At 41.7% G+C, this 27,368-nt stretch overlaps 1 protein-coding gene across 2 annotated transcripts; it reads right to left on the bottom strand.

Moving 5' to 3' along the window:
* Positions 1 to 390: 390 nt before the first annotated feature.
* Positions 391 to 24,014, bottom strand: dhx15 (DEAH (Asp-Glu-Ala-His) box helicase 15). 2 transcript variants are annotated; one of them, XM_026352765.1, is made up of 14 exons: positions 23,813 to 24,014; positions 21,744 to 22,068; positions 20,601 to 20,794; positions 20,057 to 20,216; positions 18,028 to 18,246; positions 14,590 to 14,757; positions 9,049 to 9,135; positions 8,517 to 8,666; positions 7,909 to 8,017; positions 4,353 to 4,544; positions 3,166 to 3,288; positions 2,898 to 3,088; positions 1,891 to 2,060; positions 391 to 1,030 (listed from the first exon to the last, which is right to left on the bottom strand). In XM_026352765.1, the coding sequence occupies exons 1-14, from the start codon at positions 23,815 to 23,817 to the stop codon at positions 913 to 915; spliced, it is 2,211 nt and encodes a 736-aa protein (XP_026208550.1). In that variant the 5' UTR covers positions 23,818 to 24,014; the 3' UTR covers positions 391 to 912. The 2 variants fall into 2 exon arrangements, with proteins under 2 accessions (XP_026208550.1, XP_026208549.1); XM_026352764.1 differs by lacking the exon at positions 23,813 to 24,014 and adding an exon at positions 23,644 to 23,782.
* Between the last annotated feature and the right edge of the window lie 3,354 nt (positions 24,015 to 27,368).

Genomic DNA, 27,368 nt, shown 5'->3' with positions numbered 1-27,368 from the left:
TAACAAGACAGTGGTGGTGTGACTGCAATAAACACTAACCTGTAATTGTCATTATTTTTTTAGGGCACTGCGTAGAATTCATGCTTCTCCCCAAGCTTTCCCCTTTCTACACTGGAGAAGCACTAACACAAAGAGGTACAGCCAGAACAGGCTCCAGCAGAGCAGGGATTTCACACTGATCTTGTTCTGAAACATTGGTAATTAACATTCCCCCTCACTCCAACTGTTTCTGAAGCTATCAATATCTCAGTAAGACGATTCAACTTCCCTGAAGAGGGAGTATACGAGCTGAATTTGCCAGGTTAGAAACGTGGCTGCTCGTGCGTACGCGTGCGAGGGTTAAGTGAAAAAGTTTATGCACAGACTGTTATTTAAATGGTGACACCGGAATATGTTTTATTACAAAGTCATTTTATTAGGTTGAACGATTGACAGGAAATATGACCAGGATGCCCCAGTGAGCATCTCTGTGACAGGAGAACATTACACCAAGACTGCATCAAAATACAGTAAAAATTACACTGGGTCAAAAGCTTCTCTCCAAATGCTAATGCTGTTTTAGTCCAGAAGTCCAGAGCTGGGTTAGGAACGTTTAAATTTACATAAAATAACCATGCTTCAGGCAGAAATGGTTAATGGCTAATTCCTGATAACTGGTCACGCTGCCCATTTCCAGTAGGGCTTCACCCTCTTGGTTTCAAAAACAATGACGCGCTGAAGCGGCCCTCAGAGCGAACAGGACACAGTTTATCAGTCATTATGAAAACACATTAAACACGGTGAGACAAAAATAGAATGCAGAATGAAGCTGCTCATGTATGTAAAAAAAAACCAAAACAAAACATATCAAATGAGTTCAGGTTCGACTTTGTACAAATACTGAGGATGCTGCTGCAGCACATGCAAACCTTCTTAGTACTGAGTGTATTCCTTTGATGAGAGTTTTGCAATGATACGCTCCAGCTGCCTCTTTGCTTCACACTGGGGGAAGTTACTCATCTCATAGTACTGCGGGGCAATTTTCACCAGCCTAGGAAAGAAAGCAAGTAAACATTAGTCACAAAAATTGTCTTCACTGTTTACTAGTGGGAGAACGCCGTTCTTCCACATTTGCGTGGTGACTGCTGGGTGCAGGCACAACAAATTTGATATGCAATTGTACGAGGTCACAGAGGGTGCAGAAAAAGAAAATGTGGGTAGGACTGTCGCAGTACAACTCTGGGAACACAAGGCAACACTGGTGAGGCTGACACCTTATTTAGAGTTTTTGGTTTGTGTTTAGAGCTGAAATGATGACTTTCGGTTTTGCTTTTAAATGTGATGCGCAAGGAACAAAACTGCTGCATGTTGATGCTAAGAGATATATGACTGTGACATATCCGGGTGCAATAAAAAAGTGTTGCAAGGTGCCACCAGCATACAGGTTTCAACAAAAAAACAACAGGTACGGGTGTTGACGTGAATAATCTGGCGTGTGTTGCCCTTTTGTCTGTTTGTATTAATAAGGGTCAAAGCGTACAGTTTATAGGTCTTCGTATACACAATGACAAAACCATCCTGCACTAATCTTAGTTTTCCAAGAATTTCCTCCCACAGCAAGCGTGTGAGGACACGAGACGAACGGACCTCTGACGAAGGCATTTGCAAAAAAAAAAAAAAAAAGTTTCTTTTTTTAGACCACACACAGGATGTGCAAGATGTTGACACAACATCCAACTATTCACTTTTTCAAAAGTGGGGCAACTCAGTGTTTGATGCAAAACACAAGAAAATGTGCTCATTTGTTTTGCTTGCATTACAGTATCTATGAAATTAAATGTGTTTTTTTTTTTTCCTGATACTTGTGCATGTCACCCATATCAAGATCACGCATCTACAACTGGAACGTACCACTCTGGTTTGATGTCAGTGCATGTGCGGATGTAGTTCTTAGTGGTGAGCACAAACTCGTTGTACAGCACCCACTCAGGCTTGTGGTCCAGCACGGTGGAGGGGTGCAGCTGTACGACTTGGTTGTCCTTCACAGTCAGGTAATGGCCGGTCCGCTCCAGGTGAGCGATCTGTTCACAGACGAGGAAAAGAGTAGGGTTAAAGGAAAAACTGCACATAAATAAAGCTTTTGTTGGTGCTTAATTTAATTATTTAAAGTACCAGTGACCCATCTTTAATCTGTGTAAATTAATTTGTTATAAAAAAAAAAAAAAAGACATAACATTACTTGTTTGTAAGCAGGCAGTGAATAATTTCTCTCCTGCTTTGCAGATATTTGGTAAAAGTGCGGTGGCTGTGATTAAACAAGGCAATCAGTCTCAATAAAGGCCCTTCCAAACAAAGATATGGTCTCGAATGGTGTGAAAGCTCAAACATGAACTGCAAATTTGTCTCCAAGATAAAGGTTAATGTTGACAAATATTTTAATATTAACACCATAATTCAACTTGTCAGGTTGCTTGTTTAGGTAGCCCTGAAAATGGCATCTCGCAAAGTGGCATTTGTTTCCTTGTGCGAGGTGCAAATTGACTTGATTTCCTGTTATGTGTTTAAAGCAAAGCAGCTGTGTGTGTGTGTGTGTGTGCACTTTAGAATAGAGCTATCCATTACAATAAACACCCCAGCTTTATTTGTACTCAGTACAAATGTTTTGCGCAGAAACATTTTCATTTCAGCTGATGAAACTCAACAAAAGCAAAATTCAGTGAGCATCAACTTAGCAGTGGAGGGAATATAATGTTATTTGCTAAAATAACAGTGGAGTTGGAGGATGATTGACGTTAAAGGCACTGCACTGACTAACCGTAACCCTAAAAAGAGAGCGACCATTATGTTGAAGCAGCAACACAAACATTACACGCTTCTGTGAGCAGAGAACATCAGCGAGTGGCGCTGATCCCACTGACCTGCATGAAGAAGCCAGTGACCAGTGCTCGGCGAATGTTGATGTAGTAGTCTCTGCTGGTGAACTCGGTGCTCCGCCGTGGCAGGCTGAAGCGGTCCATGATCCTGGACAGCTGCTGGCGTACGTTGTCCGCTGACATCAGCGAGCGGTAGTTGACAAAGTTGTCATAGCACCACTGAGTGGACTCGTGGTCTGTGTGAGAAAAGCGTTAGATTAAGACAACGTGAATGTCACTTAGTGAAAGCTGAGTGTAGGCACGGGTCACTCACTTTGTTTAAAAGCGTGGTAGACGTTGAGTAGCGTCAGGTGGTCACCATCGATGTGGGCGAAGCGCATCTTGGACTCGTCGGCCGCTTTCTTAGCCTCCGTGGGTCTGACGAAGCACTGTGGGACTAAACAAGGTTGGTATAGGCCCCAACACAGCCGCCCATAGGGATAAGTTAAGCAAATCCCACAGAGAGGAACAAGGCCTCAGCTCAACAGAGGCGCAGAGCACTTCACAGGGCACATTGCAGTGTGAAGTGTTTATGGTAGAAAAGGAGAGGAGGAGGGTCAAAGAGAAGGGGAGTAGCTGATGCGCTACAGAATGGTTTTGTAACGTATAGCAAGCATGCGACACGCAGCCCTAACAAGTATCCTATGCCCACAGACCTGATACTGAAGCAGGATTAAACAGCAGTGGAGAAATCACAGAGGACTGTGGTTCTAACCTCTACCTGCAGTAAACTTGAAGTGAATTGCTTAACGTCAAACTTGCTCGATTGTGGGTTTAATAGGTAAAAGCTGTATTTATTGAGCCTCACGCTTGTTTGCTGTGGCGGCACCATTCTCGGGGTGTACTTTTGCTGCTTACTCTAATGAACTCAGCAAAAACCTGCCATCCCGAAACACCTGCTTTAAGTGCACACCACGTTCAAACAGCTAGTTAAATCCATTTCCCCGCTCTCAAAGACCCTCGCACTCGCACCTTCAAAGGCGTCAAGATTCATCTCAATGAGCAGCATTCTGCTTTGGCAAGCCTAAAGTGCAATTACTGCCGGAGCACGCTGGTGCTGCTCCAGCTACACCTATACATTTTGTACAGACATGTATTTTCTCCCTTCCTCACCAATAATAGCTGACACCACTGACTTTATCCTCTGCTTGCCTTTTAGTTAAGTTCAGTATGTACACATTACACTTATTCTACATAGACTACAACATCAGGAATCTTTCTCATACAGATTCAACTGGATGTAAATTATACATTAATAAGTGTGTGAAATATGTTAAACACTTAAAAATACTACTGTCCACACAGCTAAAATTAAAAAAAGGGGTCAAAGAATGCAAACACTATTAAGAGATGTAGAAGTTGCTGTGCATGTCCTTTAAGCTCGCTAGTCATTTCTGGAGCATGAGCGGAGGAAATCATAGCAGCTCAGACCCACACAACGGGGCCAGTCCGGAGCATTACCTGACAACATGGCAGTGATGGAGAGGATCTCGTTCGAGCAGTTGAATTCACAGCTGGCAATGACCATCTTGGCCAGCTGGGGGTCCAGGGGGAACTCTGCCATCATGGAACCAAGCTCTGTCAGGTCACCGTCGTCATTGAGCGCTGCCAGGTAGTTCAGCAATTCCAGGGCTCGCATCAGGGTCTCTGGGGCTGGAGGAGATAGAATGGGGGGGAGGAGACGAGCCATTAAAATGTTCCAAGCCCATGGGCAAAACACACATAGACGACAGACATAGAACAATTTGCAGAACTGTCAATCTTACATCACGGCAACACTTGAGAAGGGGAATTTAAAAGCCTCGGGATTGGTGAATACTCTAGTAGTCACTATTTTTAACTATGGGATCGTGCTGCTTCTTCACGTTTATGTTTGGATTATTGGTCAGATAAAAAAAACATACTGTATCTGAAAATATCACCTTGGGCTCAACAATTAAAAACTAAATTCTGATGTCTTACAGTCAAAACAATGGAGAAAATAACCGGCATATCCACAGTTACATTAAAGAACACATTTCTCTACTCCAGCAATCAATTCAACAATCCTTTAAAACACTGTGCTAGTGAAATTAAAGGTTTTAAAGTCACGCCTAGTTTCCTGTTTGTGTCATCCCAATCAAATTAGGTAGAAAAAATAATAGAAAAATAATAAAATGAGAAATTTGATTCTAAAGCATGTAGTTCAAAGGTAACTGGCTGAGACATAAAGTTGCTTGTTGGCTCAATACGGGAGAAGATCTGCAACCTGATAGATTGTGATTTATTTTGAAACAAGACCAAGTCCCAAGAAAAAGCTGAGAAAACAATCGAGTTCTATCACCTGCTGTACGTGGACCTTTAATGGAAGACAAATGTGACTTAAGAAGAGACACAGACACTCGAACAAAGGGAGGCTGTGTGTTGGCACGGAGCATGAGGTGAATCAAAATGAGAAGGCTCTCCGTGTGTGATGGCCAGAGTTACGCTAGACAGCAACTTAGCAGAGAAGTAATCATGGCAGAGCTCATTTTTCATCCTGCGCTCAGGCAATTCTAAACAACTAATGCAATTACAAGGGAACTTTCTACTTAATGCTTCAACACAAAAGGCTTCCAACGTTTGGTTTAGTTAAAAGATTTTTCCTCCAGATGCAATTATTGACCTTTGGCTGCCGAGAGCTGAAGCCTAATGACCAGTTGCATGTTAACTGAAAATTAGCTTCAAACACCGGCCGCAGTGTTAGTTCACTTTCATTTCTCGCAAGTGCTCCCAAATAAATTCAATTTCAAACAGCAGGGAGGCATTTTTTTATGATTAACAAATATTGATTTAGGGCATCAAAACTACTTTTTTTTTTTTTACACTAAGTGAGTTCTGGCCACATACGTTACCCACACCAGTGGCTTGTGTGGGGTTGAAATAAAGGTGAAAATCTGATTTCCAAGTACTGCTAGCATGATGAACCTGTGTGGAAATTCAATCTATACACAACGCAGCTCATCAAAAAGTAAGTATTGACTGCCTCAACACACGAGAATACGATATATTAACCAAGGGCCAAATCAATGAGACGAAAGGCTAAAGGTACATTAAACCACTTTGGCTTTCAAAGGTACTTCTTTATAAATGTCACAAGGCAAATGAATCCCACCCAGCCAAGTCCTTGTGTAAATCGCTACTGATTTCTTTTGGATTTTCCATTTGGTTGGCTGGCTCACTCCCTCTTGCTCCTGTGTTTAGCAAGTGAGGTGGGCAAAGAGAGGAATAAACCAGATATTTGAGTGTTTTGGTGTACAAAAAAAAAAAAAAAAAAAATCAGGCTTCAGACACGCTTAAAAGAAAAAAGTCACAATATCAATCATCATCAGGCAGACAACTCTCAAACCCTAACTCGACTGACCTGACATTTAAACACCAAGAAACAACAAACCAGCTACTTTCAGTTGTGAAAGAATATAAGAATGTCTGCACACCCATTTAGAGCTTGAAACATGTCCAAAAGTGCCTAAAAAAAAACAGATACAACAACAAATAACCCCCTATTCTCAGCACTCGTGTAATGCTATTGTTCCACCCTCCATATCTGGACTCTCTAGAGCCATGTTTTGACCCGTCTATTTACCCCGAGTTGGGCCTTTTGACACAGTGTATCAAAATTGATCCGCAGTAACTGGATATTATGAAGCACCTGTTCAGTAACTCACAGACTTGATTTGTTTCACCCAGCTAACTCCAGCTTCCAGTGTGTTCAGGAGTGAGCTGGGAACAACCTTCTGCCGTGAGTGGATCAAGTAAATAAGAGGTAATCCTTCCCCTTTCCCTTTGCCCCACTCTTCCCAGTTAGACTCGGCAGACGAGGCCAATCCCATATGTTGACGCTTACTCGTGCGTTTTGTGAGAAATGTGGGGGTGCTGCTCGAGGTCAGTCACGTTCCACTGGAGGAATATAAAGGGAAGGCAATAGCCAAGGTGATAGGGCTGCTATTGATGTAACCAATTTCATTCTCAAAATGGCGTTTGCCACAGTGGACGGGGAGAGATGGGTTTAATCTCAGAGGTGAGATGAAAACTATATTATGGTGAGAAAAGGAGGGAGGGAGGAGGTTAAGGATAGGAACAGGAGGGTTGGTCTCCAAGGAAGATGTAGGAACACACACTCTGCTGGTGAGTGCCATAACTTGGCGCCTCAATGAGACGAGGTCTCTGCTTTGGAATAGATTCAGCAAAAATTCAGGCAAGAAATACAAACAGAGACAGCCAGAATATAAACTCACTGATCAGCCAGAATACCCCGCACATCACTGTCCTCTCTCCCTTTGAACAGCAATAATCTAAACTTAAAGTTAGACTGCTCATAAAAATTGCAAAAACACTACTGTGAGTCCATGTCTGTCACAACACTTATCCTCAAATCTCCAAACACTCACTACACAGTATTTGATATCTGCCAAGATCGCTTTATCTTTGTTTTGTCGTCTTTCCCGAGCTCCCAAGTGACACAGCCAACCCAGATTCGATACCGCACATCAAAACAATCACAATTCAAATAGATGCTGCCAGATTTCACAGCGGTATCTAACTGCCTTTGTATTGATTCAAATCATTCTGATCAAAATCGAGATCTAAATATTATTTGATATTGACGGTTTTCTTCAGAATTCGGTCGTGGTTGGGCTGGTGAAAACCTGTGGTCACCGGGAATAAAAGCAAGTGAAGTTAAAAGTCACCGAAGAAGTTATAATTAAGCAGCTCATATAGAAGATTAATTGGTTTATATGGTTACAGTGCAGGAAAAACAAAGTCTTTACATTTCTTTTTAAAAGGCTGTCAAACACATCTGCAACTGTACACAGTATGAGCAGTTTTCCAAAATAAAAGCTCATGCTGCCTGGTTTCCTTTCAATCCAGTGCACAAACGGCAGATCCTGCAATTAATAACAAAACCTACTCTCCACTAAAGTAAATGGTGAATGCAATGATAAGGAACACTGGACATTACAAAAAAACTAAAAACTACATTTTCTTTCATACTAACCTGGTGGGTCCATGAAGTCAAAGTGCACCAGGTCGTCAATACCAAGCTTCTTCAGCTGCAGCACCACAGAGCCCAGATTAGACCTCAGGATCTCTGGGTATGTGTTATCCTGCATTAGTTCAGACAAGTGAGAGAAACGCAAAGAACAATTCAAAATGAATTAGTCAGGGAGCTATTTATCTCCCTGTGTGTCGTTCACATGTCAACTTGAACAGAGACCCAAAGTGCAGGGCACTTGAAGAACCATTTAACTTCGTTTAAGAAATTCCCTTTGCCACTCGGTGCGACATAGAAGAATTAGCCTGTTAAAGTATACAACCGGGCGTCAGGTTCATTTGTCACGAGGTGGCAATGTCGTTAGCACAGGTTATGAGGAAGAGTGGAGACACTTCGGTTTAGCACCAAGCTCTTGGAATTAACATTCAGTTGAACTGTGAATCATGGAGTACAGTAATAAGGGAAAATATTGCATAATAGAGAACTTTACAGCTAGAAGGCTGCTAAGGGGGAATATAAAATGCTTGTGGCGTTGAGGAATATAAGATATGGTATCACCTGTTTACACCTTGTGGGATTTTAATAATTTTCAAACTGCCCTGCTTTCTTACCTGCATTTCAGTCTTGTAAGCTTTTTCTGTGTAAAGACGGAAACACTTTCCCGGGCGTGTTCGTCCAGCACGACCTGCCCGCTGCTGGGCTGAGGCCTTGCTGATGGCCGTCACCAAAAGTGATTCCACTCTGATACGTGGGTTATAGACCTGACAGGAAGAGGCAAAGACAAATTAAACTAATTACAAAAAAAATCAAACTCTATTGACGTAGATTATTTGCAGGCAGATTTAAGAAATATGAAGTTAAACACATACCAATAGCCACAATCTAATGTACAAAAATTTACAATAACACATACACACAGTCCACTGTGGAGAATATATAATCTCTTCTTGCACAATGTATATGACTTGGCTCCAGGCTGGTGAAATGTCAGAGGAATAAATAACTGGCTTTTCCATCTTTGCTGCTGTCAGCTGTGCACTGCTGTGTTTATCTGGGGATTCTCAGGCAACAGACGCAGATGATCGCAGCAGATAAAGAGTGCTGGGAGAAGATGTAGGCGTTGGGGAGAAGAGGGAAGCTAACCTTTTGCTTGGCAAATCCGGGATCGATTACAAACACCACGCCATCAATGGTCAGGGATGTCTCGGCGATGTTTGTTGACACGACAACCTGTGGAAATGAGAACACAAGTTAAGAAACGATCTACCTCGGGAGATTGTGGAGACTGATAAGTCCTCTAACTATAGTGCTACACCTAGCATCAAAACATTTTAAGTGAATGTTATATTTGATCATCCGTTATTCCAACATGCAAGCATTCAAATAAACCTCACAAACTACTTATATTTTGCGTTTTAGAATTCAGAAGTGCAAAATCAAGACATGAAGTGCTCTCTCTTTTTACTGCTCTTGAGGAAAAAGAAAGACAAACAAGTTGCAGATATCTGCTTTGGTTTTACTTCAAAAATATTCCCTAATGTGCACCAGTTGACTGAAGACGCTTGTAGAGATTCCTCTTTACACACACTGTCTAATGCAGCCCCACAGGAGAGCACCACAACAGCTTCTGCAATCAAGTTCAATGTGCTATCAACATATTTGTGGAGAGAGCTGCCTAGGTGCTCCTTGTCCCATCCAAATGCATTACCTCTGGTCTTTGTGTGTGTGTTTGTGTGTGTGTGTGTGTGTGTGTGTGTGTGTGTGTGTGTGTGTGGTGGAGGTTTCAGTCTGTCCTATGCATGTTGCTGGTTTTGTTGAGATGTCGGCTTCCCTCTCTTGGAAAGCTCTTCCCACAGTTTTTCGAAATCAAAGAAAGTGGCTGATGTAATGGTTCCTCTTAGGTGGCCTGATTTTTAACACACTGACAGCACAACAATGGCTGCTGCCTTCTTCCAAGCATCTTTTCTCTCCCAAATGAGGGTTGCTGAAGATCTCTCATGTGAACCCAGCACATGTCTCTCAAAATGTGGAACATGCCGGCTGTGCGCAGCTCATTGTCGCTGATTGGCTCTTGCTGTGTGCTACGCAATGCTGGCTCTGTCAAAGATGTACTTCAAACACCACTAGAGACAAACAGCGCTGCAAGAGTTTGCATTAACTTTAGTTTGAAGCATTGTGAAAGTCACTCACTTGACCACTGGGAAAATGTTATCGTGTTATAGTGCATTTCCACAGCAGGCCTGCTATTATTTGTCGAAGAATTTTTAAGATTTCACAGCAACCAGTTTATTTCCAACACTTAACATTGCAAAAGTCAAAGAGGAGGCCTTTATTCCAGCATGTGGTGCTGACATATAATAATATGAACATTGCAAATCCACTACAGATAAAAACAAGTTACAAAATAGGGGAGCAGAGAAGACCAGTACAGCCTGGATTGACACCTGACGCAAGAGGTTAACAGGAGTCATGCTCAGATGTCCATCTATTACAATTAGTTCCTGTAGCAAGACTGTCTTTGAGAAATGACGGTTAAATCTGAGAAAAATAAATAAATCATGGAGTCACACAACACAGGAGAAGGGAAAAGGTAGAGGAAAGAGAGACTGCTTTACAGCTGCTCTCACACCAACCTTGACCGCTGCTAGGGTGAGTTCTTCTTATATAACAGTGGAAACACAATAGTCAAAGAAAGCCTTTAGATTCATCATAACACTTCAGACTGGGGTGGCCAGGTCACAGCCCATTCTAATGGCAACTGCCACTCCAGTGTCACAGCTTAATATGCAGGTGGGTGTTTGGGAAAATTGCCTCTCTACACTGTAAAATCTTTTCCTTGCTTACTTGCTCAACATCCACCAAGAGAGCAACAAGCTGTAGGTTGACCTAAGCAGTCACTTGGTGGTAGCCATCTCCTTTTTTGTTAGTCTTCATGATAAAATGCCAAGCACAACACCAAACTGTTCTTTGTAGTCTGTTCTGATGGGTCCACAAAACCAATTTGGCACACTCGACACACTTCCTTTGTAGCTGCGCCTCTTCGGCAGTCTTCAAGCTGTGAGCCTCCGAGACTTTTAAATCCCACCTTTTAAGCGAGGATTTCTCTCCAGCCTGAGAATGAACGACTGTTTAGTTATTAATGTCAGGGAGGGCATTTTCCCTCGTTCATTCAGCCCTTGACCTAAGGTAATTCACCTGTCGAAGTAATGCGCCTGTGCCTGTGAGCACTCGTGAAACTAATCAGACAGCTTTATCAGGCAAAGGGCTGGGTTCTTATTCCTTCTTGGATGAATGGCGATCTAGATCTGACTAACATGAAAATGGCTACATGACAAATGTGAGATGGTAAATTTTGACTGTTTTTACAGTAAGAACTTAATGAAACGTATCGCGTAGCTATCATCATCGGTTCTGCTTTGGTTTCTGGTACCTGCTTTGAAGACAATTCAACTGCTTAATCCAATCTCCTACCAAACAGCACATAAAAATGAATTAGTTGGGCCCCCTTTTGCTTTTTCAATGGTATAAATCATAAATGGCCTAAAGAGAAAATGAAGGACAGAACCTGGTATCAATGACTTACAAGGTTCCCAAAAGGTCAGGTAATGGGAAGCCCCGGGTTACGGGTTGATAAGTTCCTGCAGTGGAAAAGAGCCAGTGGCCCAAAGTTCCAGAGGAATCTCATCATCAATTAACCACATTGTCGCAGCCTAATATTAAATCGGCTGGTCAAAAATGAAGCTATCAAACAGCATCTTGCAGCAGACAGTACATGCCAGCGTCTCAGCAAGACATGAAAGGCATGGAATGCTTCAAAGTCCAGCTTAAAAAAAATGGACTAGGTGAGGTTGCACTGACCTAAGCAATGGGATACAGCCAGTGCTCCAGCAGATGCCACACATGACACCCTCTCACATTTCATGATCATATGGGTGGCCTCATTGACTGCATTGATTCTGAAGGATTATCCAGGGTCAGGGCCATTACACTGAACGCAGGCTGGCTCCTTCCAGTCTGTTGCTGCACTGGATAATCCTGGCTTCTTCATCAGTAATATCATTAGAGCATCATCTCTGCATGTTATTTCTGGGTTATTACCTGCAGGAGAGCAAGTACTATGGCTAACACGGGCCATCATTCACATTCCCTGCTGGGAGAGACAGTCTTGTTGACAAATAAAGCCCTACTCTCGCTGGGGAAAAGGAGAACGTGCTTCGAGCAGCGTTGACGCACCCACATTCGAAGCTCATTGAGATACATATGTGGTCGAAGCACGAGTGACATTTGAGGGAATATTCCATACGTGACAATGCTAAAAACAAACTAAGCACTCATCACGCCCACATTTGTTAGAGACAATCTTCGAGACGTTGGAGAGCAAAGTGAGATTATAGTCTTTGTTTGTAATTAGTCAATTGCTGTCTCGGCTCTGAATGATTAAACTGTTCAAAAATGCAAGATCAGTGGCTTTCCTGGGGAAATAGAGCAATGACGAGCAAGTGCTTTATGTTAATTGAGGGGTGCCTAATGCAGTCGTTAGCATGCGTAGCAGCAGACGTGGTGGACGTTAATTCTTTTTCACTACTTCCTCTTGGGCTGGCTCAGATGACATCTCTGCATTTTTCACTTGATCAGTCGCTCAGTCAGATGTGGAGGAGAAGCGCATTTATTTCAAGCGCAGCAACTTTAGATACCAGCTCGACCAACTCTACAAGCACCTGACAAATTGATCCTGAGGAGGAAAAAAAAAGGTCATAAATTCAGTCCTTTTAAAGGTAGAAGTGGTTGCTGGCTGACAGTTCGGGGGGGGCACGGTGTGATTACCAAATTCACTTTATTTCTTGTATTAACTCGTTTCATTCTCAGTTCATCAAGGAAAAAAATAATACTACCACTGCTATTCTAGGAACCCATTGCCAGTGGAAAATTATTTGTCACTCTTAGTTATATCACATCACACCCTATTAACAGCCTCTTTAACCCCACTACCAGCTAAACTTTCCAAAGATCTCTAGCAAGTTGTGGGACCTAAATGATAAATACTGTTAATTTATCACTTACAGCTGCCACTGTCACCTTGAGCTTTATAACTTGTGTAGTTAAACCTCTGCTTCAGATTTAAATTCTACCTCTGTGCTCCCCCTAATCCAGTCTCAGTGTGGCTTTTAATGTAATAGATCGTTATTTGAAAATCTGGTGTTTCTGGTGTGGCCATCACATATATATCTTTATAATCAGTACAGTTTCATAAATAATTTTTCCCTCTACAACTATTACATTTTACTATTACAGTATTAAAGTTACTTACACTTATACCCTTACATGCATAACAGTTTTCAAAGCTTGTTCATTTATTTTAGTCCTTTCTACCTCATTTCAAAGGCCTATGAACAGAGGGTGTTAAACTGTACTGATTATAGAGCCGCAACTATAATTGCGGCACATTTGTCATTTGTGATACTGGGCTACAGTATCACAAATGACAAATTTGCCTTAAGGAGCTTTATAAATATACCTGACATGACTAGTAATATATTTATAAACTTACAATACCATGTTCCACCATGGTCCGGTTTCATGTCACCATCCCTTTGAACAGCAGGTGCCAACACTGGGAATAGTGTTTGAACTTTGGAAAAAGATCTTATCCAACACTGTGTAATCAAACAACTAAGAATGTTGAGCTTTTTAAGCTGGCATAGCACATGCACACCGCTTCAACAGAAAGCTTGAAGAGATTAGTCAAGACATTAAAAGACCACAAGACTTTACTGTTAGTTGTTTGAGTGAAACCTTATATGGGAAATTTCTATGCAGGCCTTCCTGGAAATATATGAAAGTTCATGACAGATTTAATCCCCAATTTATCTTCAGATAATGCAGTTTAAAATACTTTTTTTCACAATACAACCCTATATTGTCAAAATCCAGGTTGTATCGAGTGTTTTTAAAGTACTGCAGTATGTTTAATTGTGACAGTCCATAAATAGTTTCACTACTCATATGTCAGCCTAATCTTGCTCAATTAGAGGGGTTGTAGCAATGAGTCATTCATCAACACCATCTCCTATCAGATGCTGGGGGTGAGTGTTTGCCCATTCACTGGCAGTGATGATATTCTGATATTCTGTCAGATCCCTGGCCAACAGTGTAGCAGCACAGGTGGTGCTGCTACTCTGGTGATGAGCCCAGCTGAATAGAAACTGTCACACAAATGAGAAGAATTGTCTTGTGCCTGTATCAATACAATCATCCACTCCTCCGACATTAAGTGGCCATACTTTGTAGCGGGCAAAGTTTTGTTTTTGGCCGGCTCATATAACCTTTTACGCGTTTTCAGACAGCAGAGGTCTCTTTAGTGAGTAGCAGCAGGGCCTGTGCAAATGTAGTGGAAAGATAAAAATGACTGAGAATGCAGTACTTTCCTCAGGCTCAGAGGGCATGAGTAATACCCCAGTTATAATTTAGAGCAGAGAATCGCATGCTGACAAAAGCAGCATATGTTGTGTGAGTCAGTTCTGCGCTAAAGCTGAGAAAGGGAAAAAAAGTTTTAGTCACTACCTTCCAGCTCTCTTCCTTTACCCACCTTATTCCCCATCTGTCCCTTCTACATCAACCCCTCTTCATTTCTCCCGGCTTCAACCTCCCCCTCAGAGTGTTTTCATAGCAACAAGGCAGTTATACCTTCCTTCCAATGGCACCATTTGGTTTATTGGGTGGGGGTGGCTCAAAGATCCGCTGTTGCTGCTGTGGAGGCAATGTGGAGTACAGCGGGATGATTTTGATATCACCAACATCAGGCCCCAGGTCGTCGACCTCCCTCTTGATTCGCTTGCAGGCTTCGTCAATTTCCTGAAAGATGGAGGTGCAACAATTAATCCAGCATTACTTGTGCATGCAAACGGCAAACTCAAACACGTTCTGAACAACACCTGGGTAAACAATGGCAGTGAATCTGGATGATAGGAGGAGGCGGCCAGGGAAACGGTGGTTCCCTGCTACAGTACATTTGTTCTAACTATCGCTCCATCTGACGGAGGAAATTAAACCTGGACTGCAGTATGCTTTGCTGAGCTCCCTGTGGCTCTGTTGTCAAATGCTGCAATCATGGAAAACACGGACGCGCACGCTCGGTAGGCACACACACAGAGCCAGACAGACTCAAACAGGGTTCATTATTCCACAGTGCAGTATTGTAGAAGGGAATGTGAGATGAGACTGCAGCACTGATGCATAACCAGCGGCAAATCATGGCAGATCAGTTTAGTGAAGCTGAACGTTCTAGAGCCGGTGGGCTGGCAGACAGACAGAGGACCTGAGTAGCGCCAGGAATAAGAAAGCATGATAGTGGGCACATGGCTAGGGCATATTCTCAAAAGGCCTATTGAAATACAGCATTAAAAGCGCGGAAAATCCCCACATATTGCACAGGCTAACCAGCATTACAAACAGAAGAGAACTTGTTTTATTTCACCTCCATTTATACACACACACTTTGGTAATGGTTTGAAGTAGTTTTCTGGCATGGTTTAAAACCATATATATAACAAGTTTGCAATTCTAAGTAATTCCTGCTGTTAAGGACCATTTTCTTTGTTTTCCTAACAACAATCACTCAATCATCAGGAAGCAGCCCTTACTGTATGTGTTACATTAACAGTCTATACTGTTGCACCACCTGCAGGCCCACGGGAGAAATACAACAACTTTTTAAAGTGTCACAATGATGAAAGTGATGAAAATCCTGCCTGATTCCTATTTTTTTATTAACCAGTGGTTATGGATGAATTAAGATCAGCACTATTTAAATGTCTATTCATACTTTATTGCTATTTTGTAATATTTGAATAGTAATTTGGCCATTTGTTTTTCCACTTTTCTAAAAGCATACTGTGCTTATATTAGTTTGAGCATGACTGAAACTGACTTCATTTGTGTCACTGCGTGAAGCCTTAACATCAGACTTGACATGAGAAAGAATTAGGGTGATGTTTCATGTTTTGCTTCTGGACTGCAAGTGTGTCATTAGCCCTGTTTGTCCCCTTGTTCGCTGTGTTAAGTCAACCCCTGCTGATGGCCATGTGCCTCTTAATCAACACACTGACAAGTGGAAAACACTAAATCTGAATGGATTGGTAAAATTAGCCTGGGTATTAATAGCCTATCAAGCCTCTGGATGCAGCAGCTGCCACAGAGAAAAAAATGGACCTCTTTGCCAAAGCGCTGGAAGCAAGCTGGCTGTCTGTCCCTTAGGGATATGGAGAAAGAGAGTGTGTGTACACATCTATACGCATATACAAACACACACACACACACACACACACACACACACACACACACACACACACACACACACACACACGGGCAGTTGGCCAGTGTTGGGAACCTGTCCACCAGCTCTCCCTGCGACCCCAGAAGCCACAATATACAGCCAAGTTAATAACCGACACATTTAGGCACTCGTCTTGACTAGCAAACAACCCCTCCACCAATCCCCATGTTTTGATGTTAGCTGCTGAGGGGGAAGCTTAAATATTAGGACTTATCTTTGCTCAACAGCTGTGATAAGTTTCGACTTCCTCATTTGGAGTTGGTGCTTCGGTTCTATTTGTTTGTGGATGCGAAATATGTCACAGTAAAACTGTGGAAGAGAAAGGAGCAGAGTCTGGTGCACTTTGCTTTCGTCTGTTCAAAATTAAACCATCAGATAAAAAAAAAAAGAGGCAATGACTTTGCAATGGATCTGCCTCCCAATCATTAGTCTACATCAAAGTTGCTGGAAGACTGAAGAGGTTAAGAAGCGCTCGAGGGGCATGCTGCAGCACCCTTTGAACACCCACCTCTGCCAGACCTACCAGACATTAACTTCTTTAACCCAATTAGGAGGGGGTGATAATGAACTCACTGTGGGAGTGCTCACAGTAATGCCTGAGCTTGACACAGTGCAAAGGAGGGGGTGGGGATAAATCAACAAATTACATCTAACTGCAAAACATCTTTAACACATTGCCTGCCAATTTCCCAGACTTTTCTGCACATTCATACGATTGACTATGTGGCTATACAAACAGCTGGGATACAACGAAATCTAAAATCAATTACCAACCCTTGAGAGAGACCACTTCAAACATCATGCCCTCCAATAACTTCATCCCTTTTATAACAAGCTGCATATGAATGCTGCTTTGGGGAAAAAAAGAAAAAAAAGAAAAAGGAAAAAGATTCAACAGTCAAGATCCTGCTGAGTGATAAATAATGAGCGCTGAAAAAACATGCCATCACAATATGCTATGGAAGAGTCCTTGTGTAGATGAAAAATGGGTATACAGTAACAAAAGACCCAACTCTTAATTTCTAATTCTAAATGCACCATTTTGTCCGATTAGTGAGAGAATGATCATATCAGGCACTGCTGCTTCTGACAGGCTACTCCTGTGCAGTGATCAGAACACGGAAACATTTGTTGGTGCTTTTTCTGTGAGAGTGTGTATGTGTTTGTGTGTCCACCCAGCTGTGACCAAATTCATCATTTTGGGCATGAACCCTGCCCTCCATTACACATCAGTGGACAACATTTGCAGGGAGGGGAATATAAAAAAAAAAAAAAAAAAAAAAAAACTTTCAGAGATTCGTAGGAAGGGGAGAATCTGGGTCACCCCTCGTTTTCTTCCTTTTTACTGTGCAAATGCTGGCGGTTTCCCCCCCATACAGCCACTGTCACATGCATTAACATCTATCAATCTCATGATTAATAATTTTCCTGTGCCGGGAGTGCACAGGTGTTTGTGTGTGTGTGTGTGCTCGCTGACACTATATGTGAGTAGCTCATCTATGTGATTAGATTAATAAGCACAATCTTAACTTTGGACATGTATACATTTGCATAGGGTAAAATTTTAAATTAAAGTAAAGGTTTTGTGCAGCTACACAAATATGAATGTAAAGTCCTTTTTTTTTTTTTATTAAAACATCCATCACAAACTCGACTCTGCCTCTCCACCAACAGTGCAACATGCTTTCCAACAGCATTTTCAATTGAGCTGCCTAAGTGGTTTTTGTAGAACAGCACAGCTCTAAATAATTTTATACAATTATAAAATATAAAAACCTATGGAGTTTTACCTCTTGACCGGTGAGGAAGAGCAAAACGTCGCCTACATCTTCCTCGCACATGTGGATTTGGATTACTGTCCTAATGGCTGCCTCTAGGTAGTCTCGCTCCGGTTCGGGCGTGTAGAATATCTCCACTGGATGCGTGCGTCCAGGGATGGTTAGAAGCGGGCAGCTGTCAAAATACACTTGGAACTTACCGGCGTCGAGCGTGGCGCTCATAACGATGACCTGAGCAGAGAAGGGCACAGGAGAGAGTGAAGTTTCAGAAGTCTGTGAGGGACGATGTATTCAAAGAGGTGAAAGAAAAGATAAAAATAAAAGTAAAGACAGCAGAGTGTAAATGACTGCGGCAATTATGGGAGTGAGCACTCAAGTGAAGAATGAGTTAACATTTTATAGAGGGTTGATAATGACTGGGGATAAGGACACATGCTAAGTGGATGAGACTGCACCTAAATACAGGATAGATGAAGAGTGCAAAAAGATATACAGGAGGGACAATGCTCTCAATTAGAATTTAGGGAGAGGTCGCTGGCACAAGCCCAAGATGGTGTCTATAGTGTAAAACTTGGCATTACACTCCAAGTCACTGACCTACACAGCTATGACAGTCCTTGCTCCTGATGTTGGGTACACAATGTTCTCTCCAGAGCCATTAGATAAAGCGCATTAGGATTCTGATGGGAAACGCGTCTCCCATTTTCAATCTCAAACATTTTCAGGGGCCAGCGTCTCGGCATTTCGCTTTACGCTCTGCGAGACATCATAATTGCTCTTAATCAAGGCAAATTAAACTTTCAAATTTGGTAGGGGATAGGGATGAAGGAGATTGAGGGGTGTGGGTGGATGATCATTCCCAATAACCTAGACCTCATTTAATAGTCCGTGAACAACAATCTAACCTTTGATTCCACACTGACAAACAACTAGTCATTATCCATCTGCTTTATGAGAATTATGTCTGGCACACACTGCCTATAAAACTTCTGCCTGCTTGTACGCTCTCATCCACGCTGACACGTCGCTGTTCTCCCCCTGGTTGATTAGCTTAAAATGGGGCTGACTCTGGGAACGATCTCCACTAGCGCTGCGGAGCAGAATAGATGTGCATTTCTGAGCCTAACAGCAATATTTCTCTTTCCTCAACAGATACACAGCTGTCAGGCGTGGGGACACTGTCAAGAAAAATGTGACAAAAGGGAGGAGTGACAGAAGAGGAACATAAACATGTCACTGAATGTATCCTCGAGGGAAGTAATATTTAGAGCCTTAACAGTGTTTTGTAGACATTAAGTTTGACATCTTGAAGAGAAAAAAGTAAGTGGAATTATTTGCATTTATGAATAAATTAGTGTAAAAAAAAAAAAAAAAAAGGTCAGAGCTTTTAGGTTACAACAAACAAAAGCTATTTGAACTAATAACACACAAACCATTGCATTCTACTCTTCCATAGTGACTATATGAGTATACTAGTGACTATATTACGGAGTCCCATAAATGAAGCATTTGCCTTGACATATGAAATATGACAATACCCAAATGTGTTTGAGCGTTCTTGGTTCACATCCCAAAACAGTGGATTGATTTGCATAAAGCTGGAAAGGGTCACAATGTCAACGAGTGAACTAATTTGTCACTCAACATTCATTCAACATTTAGTTGTAGCTCTGTAGCTACACTACTAAACTAGTGAAGATGAGCTGGCTGGTCAGGCATCTACCATATGCAGATCATTTAACAAGAGCCGTGTCAATGCCTGTCACCACAGAAGCCTGCAGAAGAGAACACTAACAGTCTAACAAAAGTCACAAGTGTTTTGCGGTCCGTTTTTTTCCCCATCGAGGTGGAAAGGAATTCCCAGGTTTATAAAGATAAATGATAGGATAGTGTCAGGATGCTGGATAAATAGTCAAATTAGGAGTTAGACTACCTTTAAATTCAATCTATTTGCTATTTAACACACACATAAGCCTGAAACAGAGACCATAAAGTAAAGACACTTGTTTCTACAAATATACTGAATAAAGAACATTTTCACCTTAAGGTCAGGTCTCTGCCGGACCACCTCCTTGAGAACTCCCATGAGAATGTCTGTAGCTAATGTGCGTTCGTGGGCCTCATCCAGGATGATGACACCATATCGCTCCAGCAGAGGATCATTCATGGCCTCTCGCAGCAACATCCCATCAGTCATGTACCTGGGTGAGTTGAAGAGATGCAGCAAGGTGGCAACAAATACATGTATAATTGCAATATCGAAATAATACCAGAATAAACACGAGAACATCAGATAAAATTAGAGTCAAAAGATCAAAACCAATTAAATAAAAATGGGACAGTAACATGGATTTCAAGAAATTCAAACAATGAATCTGAAATGTGAAAAGTATTTAAAGTTTTCATTCTTACTTTTTAAGTAAATTTAAAAAAGTAAATTATTGAGCAACCCTTCTGTTTTTTTTTTACATAATGTATATATTCTAATTTTAAGCCTCTTTTCAAGCTCAAAGATCTCAGCTATTACCAAGTTCCCCCCATTTGTAATTTTAATAAAAAGTCACATGTTGAGACAGTGTTCTTACTTGAGCACTGTCTTGGCTGAGCTGCAGTCCTCAAACCTGATGGAGTAGCCCACCTCTTGGCCAAGCATGACATCCATCTCATCAGCCACCCTCTGTGCGACACTCATGGCTGCCACCCTCCTTGGCTGGGTACAGGCCACTGCTCTCTTTGGTCCCGGTATTGAGCGCACCATGTCCACGCACCACTGAGGGATCTGGAAGCAGACAAGTCGGGCTGTCTTTGAGATTGCATGTATAAGACATGAGAAGACTTATTTCAATGAAAAATTGAAAAATGCATACTTATATGCAATATGTGATAATGATTAAAGCTGGATATGCACTTAGATAAAGTAAAAGCTATGTTTACACAGTTTATTTAATAACATGTTTCCCTGGAAATTGTGAGAAAGACAAAGAATATTAAAGCAAAAATTCACATTGTTGAAGTACTAATTCTAAGATACTTTATATTCTCCCAGGATCATTTATAACCTTCATCACTTGGCTAACTCCAGTGCTAAACATAAACATCTTCTGTACCGTTTCAAGAAACAACATTAATTACTAAACCTAAAGGCATCACTGATTGTGTTTTACCTTTTTACATTTCAAGAGCAATACCCACAGATGACTATCCTTAAAGATTAACAAATGCACTCCCTACCTTGAGCATGTCCTTTATGTATGTGCAGACGCAAGTTCAAAAAGTCACGATGAATGTGCAGAATACACAAATTTTCTAGTGTCATTAAGGCAGAAAGCACTGACAAGATTGCACCACTTCATTTAAGAAGTGTTTGGAAGATGAAGCATATATTCCCCTGAGGGGGAGGGCAAGGCTCAACCAGTGATTTACTCTAATCTTCTCTCATGCAAATTTTAAAAAACAGACAACCCTGCTCTTTCAAGAACTGAAAAAACATCTAAAAAGCACAAACTGTGAATCAACTCCAAAAAGAAACTGTTTAAAATGCATCATCTGTTCTCCGCACCCTGATTTTTAACGGTATTATTAGACCAATTCTTTCATTGAATTTAAATTTTTCATTACATTTGACAAGTAATAGTAAACATGTATTTTTCAGGGAAATTGACAACTCAAATGTGCATCAACGTGCAAGTCCTGGTACAGCAGAAACACAAAATAATGTGCCTTTCTACCTGTGTGGTCTTGCCAGAGCCTGTCTCTCCTACCAGCACAAAAGACTGGTTCTTCATCAGGATCTCCGTGAAGCTCTCTCTGTACTCCCAGACAGGCAGCTGCAGCCGCTTCTTGAGGATCTCATAGTAGCGTGGTGTGTGGGGCAGGTTGGTGAAGGGGTTGATTTGCTGCTGTACAGAGGCTTGCTTAAGAAACCCTCCACTGCCTGCAGCTAGGTTGTTGGGCATCCCGGATGGCTTCACATCTCTGTCTCTGTCACGATCTCGGTCACGATCCCTGTCCTTGGAACGTTCATCACGGTCTCTGTCCCTGTCGCGGTCACGCCTGCGTGAGGAAGATGCATGAGGTTAAAATTTGACGAACTGCCCCCACACAAACTTTAATTTACAACAGAGAAGATTACTCCAAATGGTTGTAATGTGAATACATGCATAGATAGATAGATAGATATATTTTGTGGCCTAGAGATGATCCAGTAAAATCACAACAGGAGATTAAACTACATATGAAAGGTAGACCACGGAACAGACAGTGCATGAATGTTAGACCATGTCAAATTCTTTAAAAAATAAAAAAAAAAATCACATGAAAAGGTTACTGCACATTCTTATTCACGGTGGCAAAAAGCACAGCCTAATCAAGTGTAGCATGTAAAGGTCATGAATAAACGAATCGCTCACAATTCACATCAAGCTATTTTCTTCTACTGTTGAATACAAAATGCATAAAGTGCACGGTGTGAACTTAAGGGTACCTTAGAGCCTGGTTCTTAAAGCCAGCTACTGCACTGAAGCAGGCTGCACACAGGCAGAAGATTATGTGAATGTGTCACCTTCTTATTAGATCTGGCAGTGCAAATCAACTATTAACTCCTGGTATATTTCCCATACTGTATTACTTAGTTCTGTCCATGCACGTCTGTGACATTGTGACAGAAATAAGCTGACAACAAAAGTGATGCCAAGCGTGACTAGTAGAGAGCTGGGGTGCATCATTAACATCAAACAGTCCGTGCGGATGCCCTTGACTGCGGGGATGCTGAAGTCAGCGATCCAGATATGATGCCATCACATAATACTTATAATTCACATAGCGCACAGTTTATTTATCTCTCGGGGAATGCCGTTTTCTCCTTCACATAAAAGCGGTCAAAGCCATGTCAGATCCCGAGCTGTGACCCTGAGCCTGTTTCTCCCGATGTCACTTGACAGCAGAGCAGCCGGGGCGCTTCATCCAGGAGCTTGAAGCCTCTTAGGGCCTGTCGGGTCTTCTGTGCACGCATTTCGCATTTCACATCATACATCGTATAATGATCTCAAACCGTTCATTAGTTTACAGCGAAAGTTAAAAAGCACTGATGACTGATTTAAAATGCATGTGGCAGGACTCTATTTTTGGCAAGAGGCTAGCTAACATTAACATTAGCCCAGCTATTAAGCTCCTGTGCGCAGCTTTAAAAAAACACACGTCCTTCTTTATTATATAGACACTACATGCCTAAACAATCATGCATTCATCAAAATATGTTGCCTTTATGTCATGAAATGTATGACCTTTCCATCAATTTAGATTAATGCGATTAGCTACGACTAGCATGTAACGTTAGCCATGTGTATACCAGCTCGGATTAGTGGCTGTTTGCTAAGTTAGCCACATGTCTCAGTGGCCACTGTAAAGCCATATCTCCAGCAGCTGCAATATTCAATGCTGGGTATCTTTGTACTGGAGCAACAATGCATTTACCTCGCTAATTGCCATTTGGTTAAACTTGACAAGCGTCAGCTGGCTAACGTTAGCGTGGCTAAGTTAGCTAGCTAGCTAGCAACAGGACAACAACAAACAGCCCGCAGCACTCTCACAGCTCAATCCTTCTAATGGGTTAACGTTGTCGCTACATACCCTTCGGACGATCTCCTTTTGCTTGAATAATCATCACCTAAATCTAAACGGTGTCGTTTGGACATTTTCGGAGCTGTTATCTGTCCGAACAGCGGGTTTAGCGGCTAATTATTCCATGCAGATTCCCAAACCGTTAAACGCCGGCAAAATGGCGACCGGAAGCTCTTACCTCATCGTTATTATCCTTCACAAACGGACTCGATTCACTGTGAGAGAAGATGAACACGCTGCATAGCAAAGTGTCCCGGCTTTACTGAGTCCTGCACATGTCTAAGATGCAGTTTGTTCGGGGACGCGAGGGGAGGAGGAGGGGGGGGGGAGGGAGAGGAGATTGCCGGACGTGCGCTGCCTCTCGGTCGGGTCGGGACGATGATGCGCCCGCTGAACAACACAGACACTGCTGCTGCTGCCTCGCCCCCTTCAGTCCACAGCTTCTCTCTCTGCAGCAAAGTTACTGACAGGTGAGTGTCCGGAAACGAACCTCATGCAGAATATATTTTTCTGCATGCGATTACCCCCCCATGGACCCGATTGCTGATAAATAAAAGGGCGATTTCACTAAATTTGGTAGATCTTTGAATGGAGTCTGGCTGAGAAACTCCTCCAGGTGACACATTCTTAGGTAGTTTCTAAGTTCGCACTGTTTAATTTTGTCCCCTACAGTTGGATTTTGTAGCCAGAAGCAGTGACAATGAAATGCATGAAAGGAAGAGGGAATATTAATTAAAAAAAAAAAACACAGGCTACTGATCTAAAATCAGAGGAAACAGGTTGTAAATCTGTGATGTTGCCATTTAAGACAAAGGTCAGTCACAGTCAATCAGACATCAAGCATGTTAAAGTCTTTCAAAATCTAAACATAGTATAAAATATGCAAAATATGACAACATATCACTCATCTACCAAAATACATGGGCTGTTGGATGCATTTTAAATTCCCTCTAAAGGGAATAGTTCACATTACAAGACTTGACTTGATCTAAAAAAGGTACAAGGAAAAGTGATTCTAACGTTACACATTTTTACTTCTTGTTCTGTTATAAGATCTTAAAATAAAATCCTCAACAACTATAAAGTGATGAATAATCTGTCAGTGAAGACAATCATTGGCATTGACACAGGTAATTACACAAGCCTGGACACTGCTAACAAGCTGCATAATAGCGAATGGCTCATTGCTTATAGCTGGCGGATTGATGGAGATTGTTAAAAGAGAAGGCAACGTTACAACAAAGTCATAATGCACTAATATTCAGGGATAATTTAAAATAGTGGGGATTTTCCACATTTCTGTCCGTCTCTCTCAATCTAGGCGATTAAATAGAAGGCCAATTGTGTATGAAATGGCTCTGGAAAACTACGGCTGCAGAGCTGGCGGTGACAGCATGAACATTACTGAGGACTAATCATTCAGAATATTGCTAAATGAAGTCAAACCGCAACTTCCAGCTGTAGAGAACTGGACACAGAATAGCTTACATCCAATCCAGAACACAAAATCTGATGTTTTTATTACCCGATCGCCATGCAGTAGTGAGATATGGATGGATTCTTGGATTGCCAAGTGCACGTCTCATGATCCTAGGGGTCAGGGGCTGGAGTTTAAAGCGTTAACATTTCTTATTGGAAAAACATGGGGCTTTTTGTTTTCTTTAGCTTTTGCTCCTGATCAGTATTCTGATACAGAGTGTCTGTCAATCAAAACCAGTGTTTGTTGTTGTTGAATTTTTCCTTTATATTACACCCGAACAGCATAGTGAGGCTGTTGAGTTCAGCTTAACATGCAGGAATTTCACTAAAAGAGACCCACAATGGCCATAAAGAGCCTCAAAATCACTACAAAGAGATACAAAATGGCATGTGTAGTCATTTAGTGTGTCTTTTTCTCAGTCAGCGTGTCCTGCTCCAACAACACTAAAAAAAACATTAGTGGACTATCAGTAGCTTGAGGGTGAATTTATAAATGAAACTAGATTTAAATGAATAATTCTGCAGTCTCGTTTGTGAGATAACATGAGTAAAATACATTTGTTCATCGGGGTCTAATGTTCACCGAATCTGTATTTATTTGCAGTATGTATACACACTTTTTAGTGCAGTTTATGAGTTTGCATAATGTGCTAATATTGCAATAACAGGTCTCTAGGCGACCAATGAAAAGTTATAAGGGTGAGGCATTTCATAAAATGGGACAACAGAGGATTTTGTGTGCTTGATGCAGGGGCGGTTAGAAGTTTTAGGGTGATATGCTTCACCCTGTGTAAAACTTAGTGAAACCAAAAATGTATTTTCAATCATAGATGAAGAGTAGAGTAAAGTTAATTGCAAATCCAACTTATTTTTGGCGATTACAACCCGGGGACCCAATCTGGGTTTTTAATAACAACAAGTAAGCCCAAGTCCTGCCTGAAAATGCACAAAGATTTGGTACTCTTGTTGAAGTCACAGTAGCACACAGTGTAACACAGTGCTACGCTGTGTCTGGGTCTATATGAAGGTGTTGAACCCCATGTCCAAATACAGAGGACGATTCTGCTGTAATCAGAAAATGCTGTGCTAGTCTGTAAATCCGAAACCCTACAGTGACTACCTGCATTATTATTATATATATGGTACCAAAATCGACAGTATCTGAAGTTCTTCACAGCTTTATGTTACTCACTGATATTAAGATTTATATCTTTGTATTTATATTTTAAAGAGTTATAAAATATGGCAGACCTTTCTGGAATTGGGAAACTTGGATTCAAACCAATTAAAGACAGAGAACAATTCAGTCCAGCCCTAGCTCTCCTGCTGGTTGGCATCTTCTGCCAGTGCCCCATCACTGATATCACATCACTAGGTCCTGTCAGCTCTTATCACTCTGGCCCCCCATTTTCTATCTTAATAGAGATCTGACTGTATGGCGTGGCTACGTGCTGACCCCCGGCATGGCCTTTCTGCTTATCGGCTGTACAAGCTCTCACTCCTCCAACATCCTGCGACTTTGCTTGCTTTGCTTCCCAGCAGGGCCTTGGGAGCATTGTTGTTGTTGTTGTTGTTGTTGTTGAAGTCACTTTCTTTAGTTTTACCTCTAGGTAATGTGGAAAGTACTGATGTAGGTCACAGGGGACAAATCACTATAGGATGGCAGTATTCTGCAATCAAGTAAACTTACGAGTGTGGATGGCAGTGTATTTCTAATCCCGTGATCTGAAACCATTAACATTGTTTATCCTCGTGTCCACCCCTTATGCTAAACAATGCCCATCACTTTTGCCATTTACCATAAGACTATATGCCCTATACATAGTCCTACATATAGAGTATCTATGTCTTTTTCATATTTGACAGCTGAAGTGTTGTGAAAATCCACAGTAATAAGAGTAATTACAGAGATACCAAATCCATATTAACCAACCAAGCAAATGATGCAGTTATGCACATCATATCCATGATACATTAGAATTATTAACTCCACATGAAACAAGCTGGGAAAAGATGACTGACATATTTTCCCTGTTATTTTTTCTTCTGTGTCTTCCCTCTATTATCTCAGATAATAACAGCCTTGTCAGCAGCGGAGCAGAAAGTTACACTCCTCAAACCGTAGCGCCCGAGGAGCAAACCTGCAGGGCTCTGCAAACTCAAGTGTCTCAGAGGCACCACATGATAAAGCTCAGGTAAGCGTAAAAAAAAGCAAGGTGAGTGAATGAAGCGTGGATCACAAGGGCACTGACCAT

Source organism: Anabas testudineus, chromosome 18 (assembly GCF_900324465.2).
Source record: "Anabas testudineus chromosome 18, fAnaTes1.2, whole genome shotgun sequence".
NCBI lineage: Eukaryota > Metazoa > Chordata > Actinopteri > Anabantiformes > Anabantidae > Anabas > Anabas testudineus.
This window is presented reverse-complemented; position numbering and strand designations above follow the sequence as displayed.

Excerpts from the sequence above, each read along its gene's own strand:
- dhx15 (XM_026352764.1), bottom strand. The coding sequence starts at position 23,708 with ATGTCCAAACGACACCGTTTAGATTTAGGTGATGATTATTCAAGCAAA. Across the intron at positions 8,018-8,516 it reads CTTACAAGACTGAAATGCAG|GATAACACATACCCAGAGAT; the intron begins GTAAGAAAGCAG and ends GAACTAATGCAG. Across the intron at positions 3,089-3,165 it reads CTACCACGCTTTTAAACAAA|ACCACGAGTCCACTCAGTGG; the intron begins GTGAGTGACCCG and ends TTTCTCACACAG.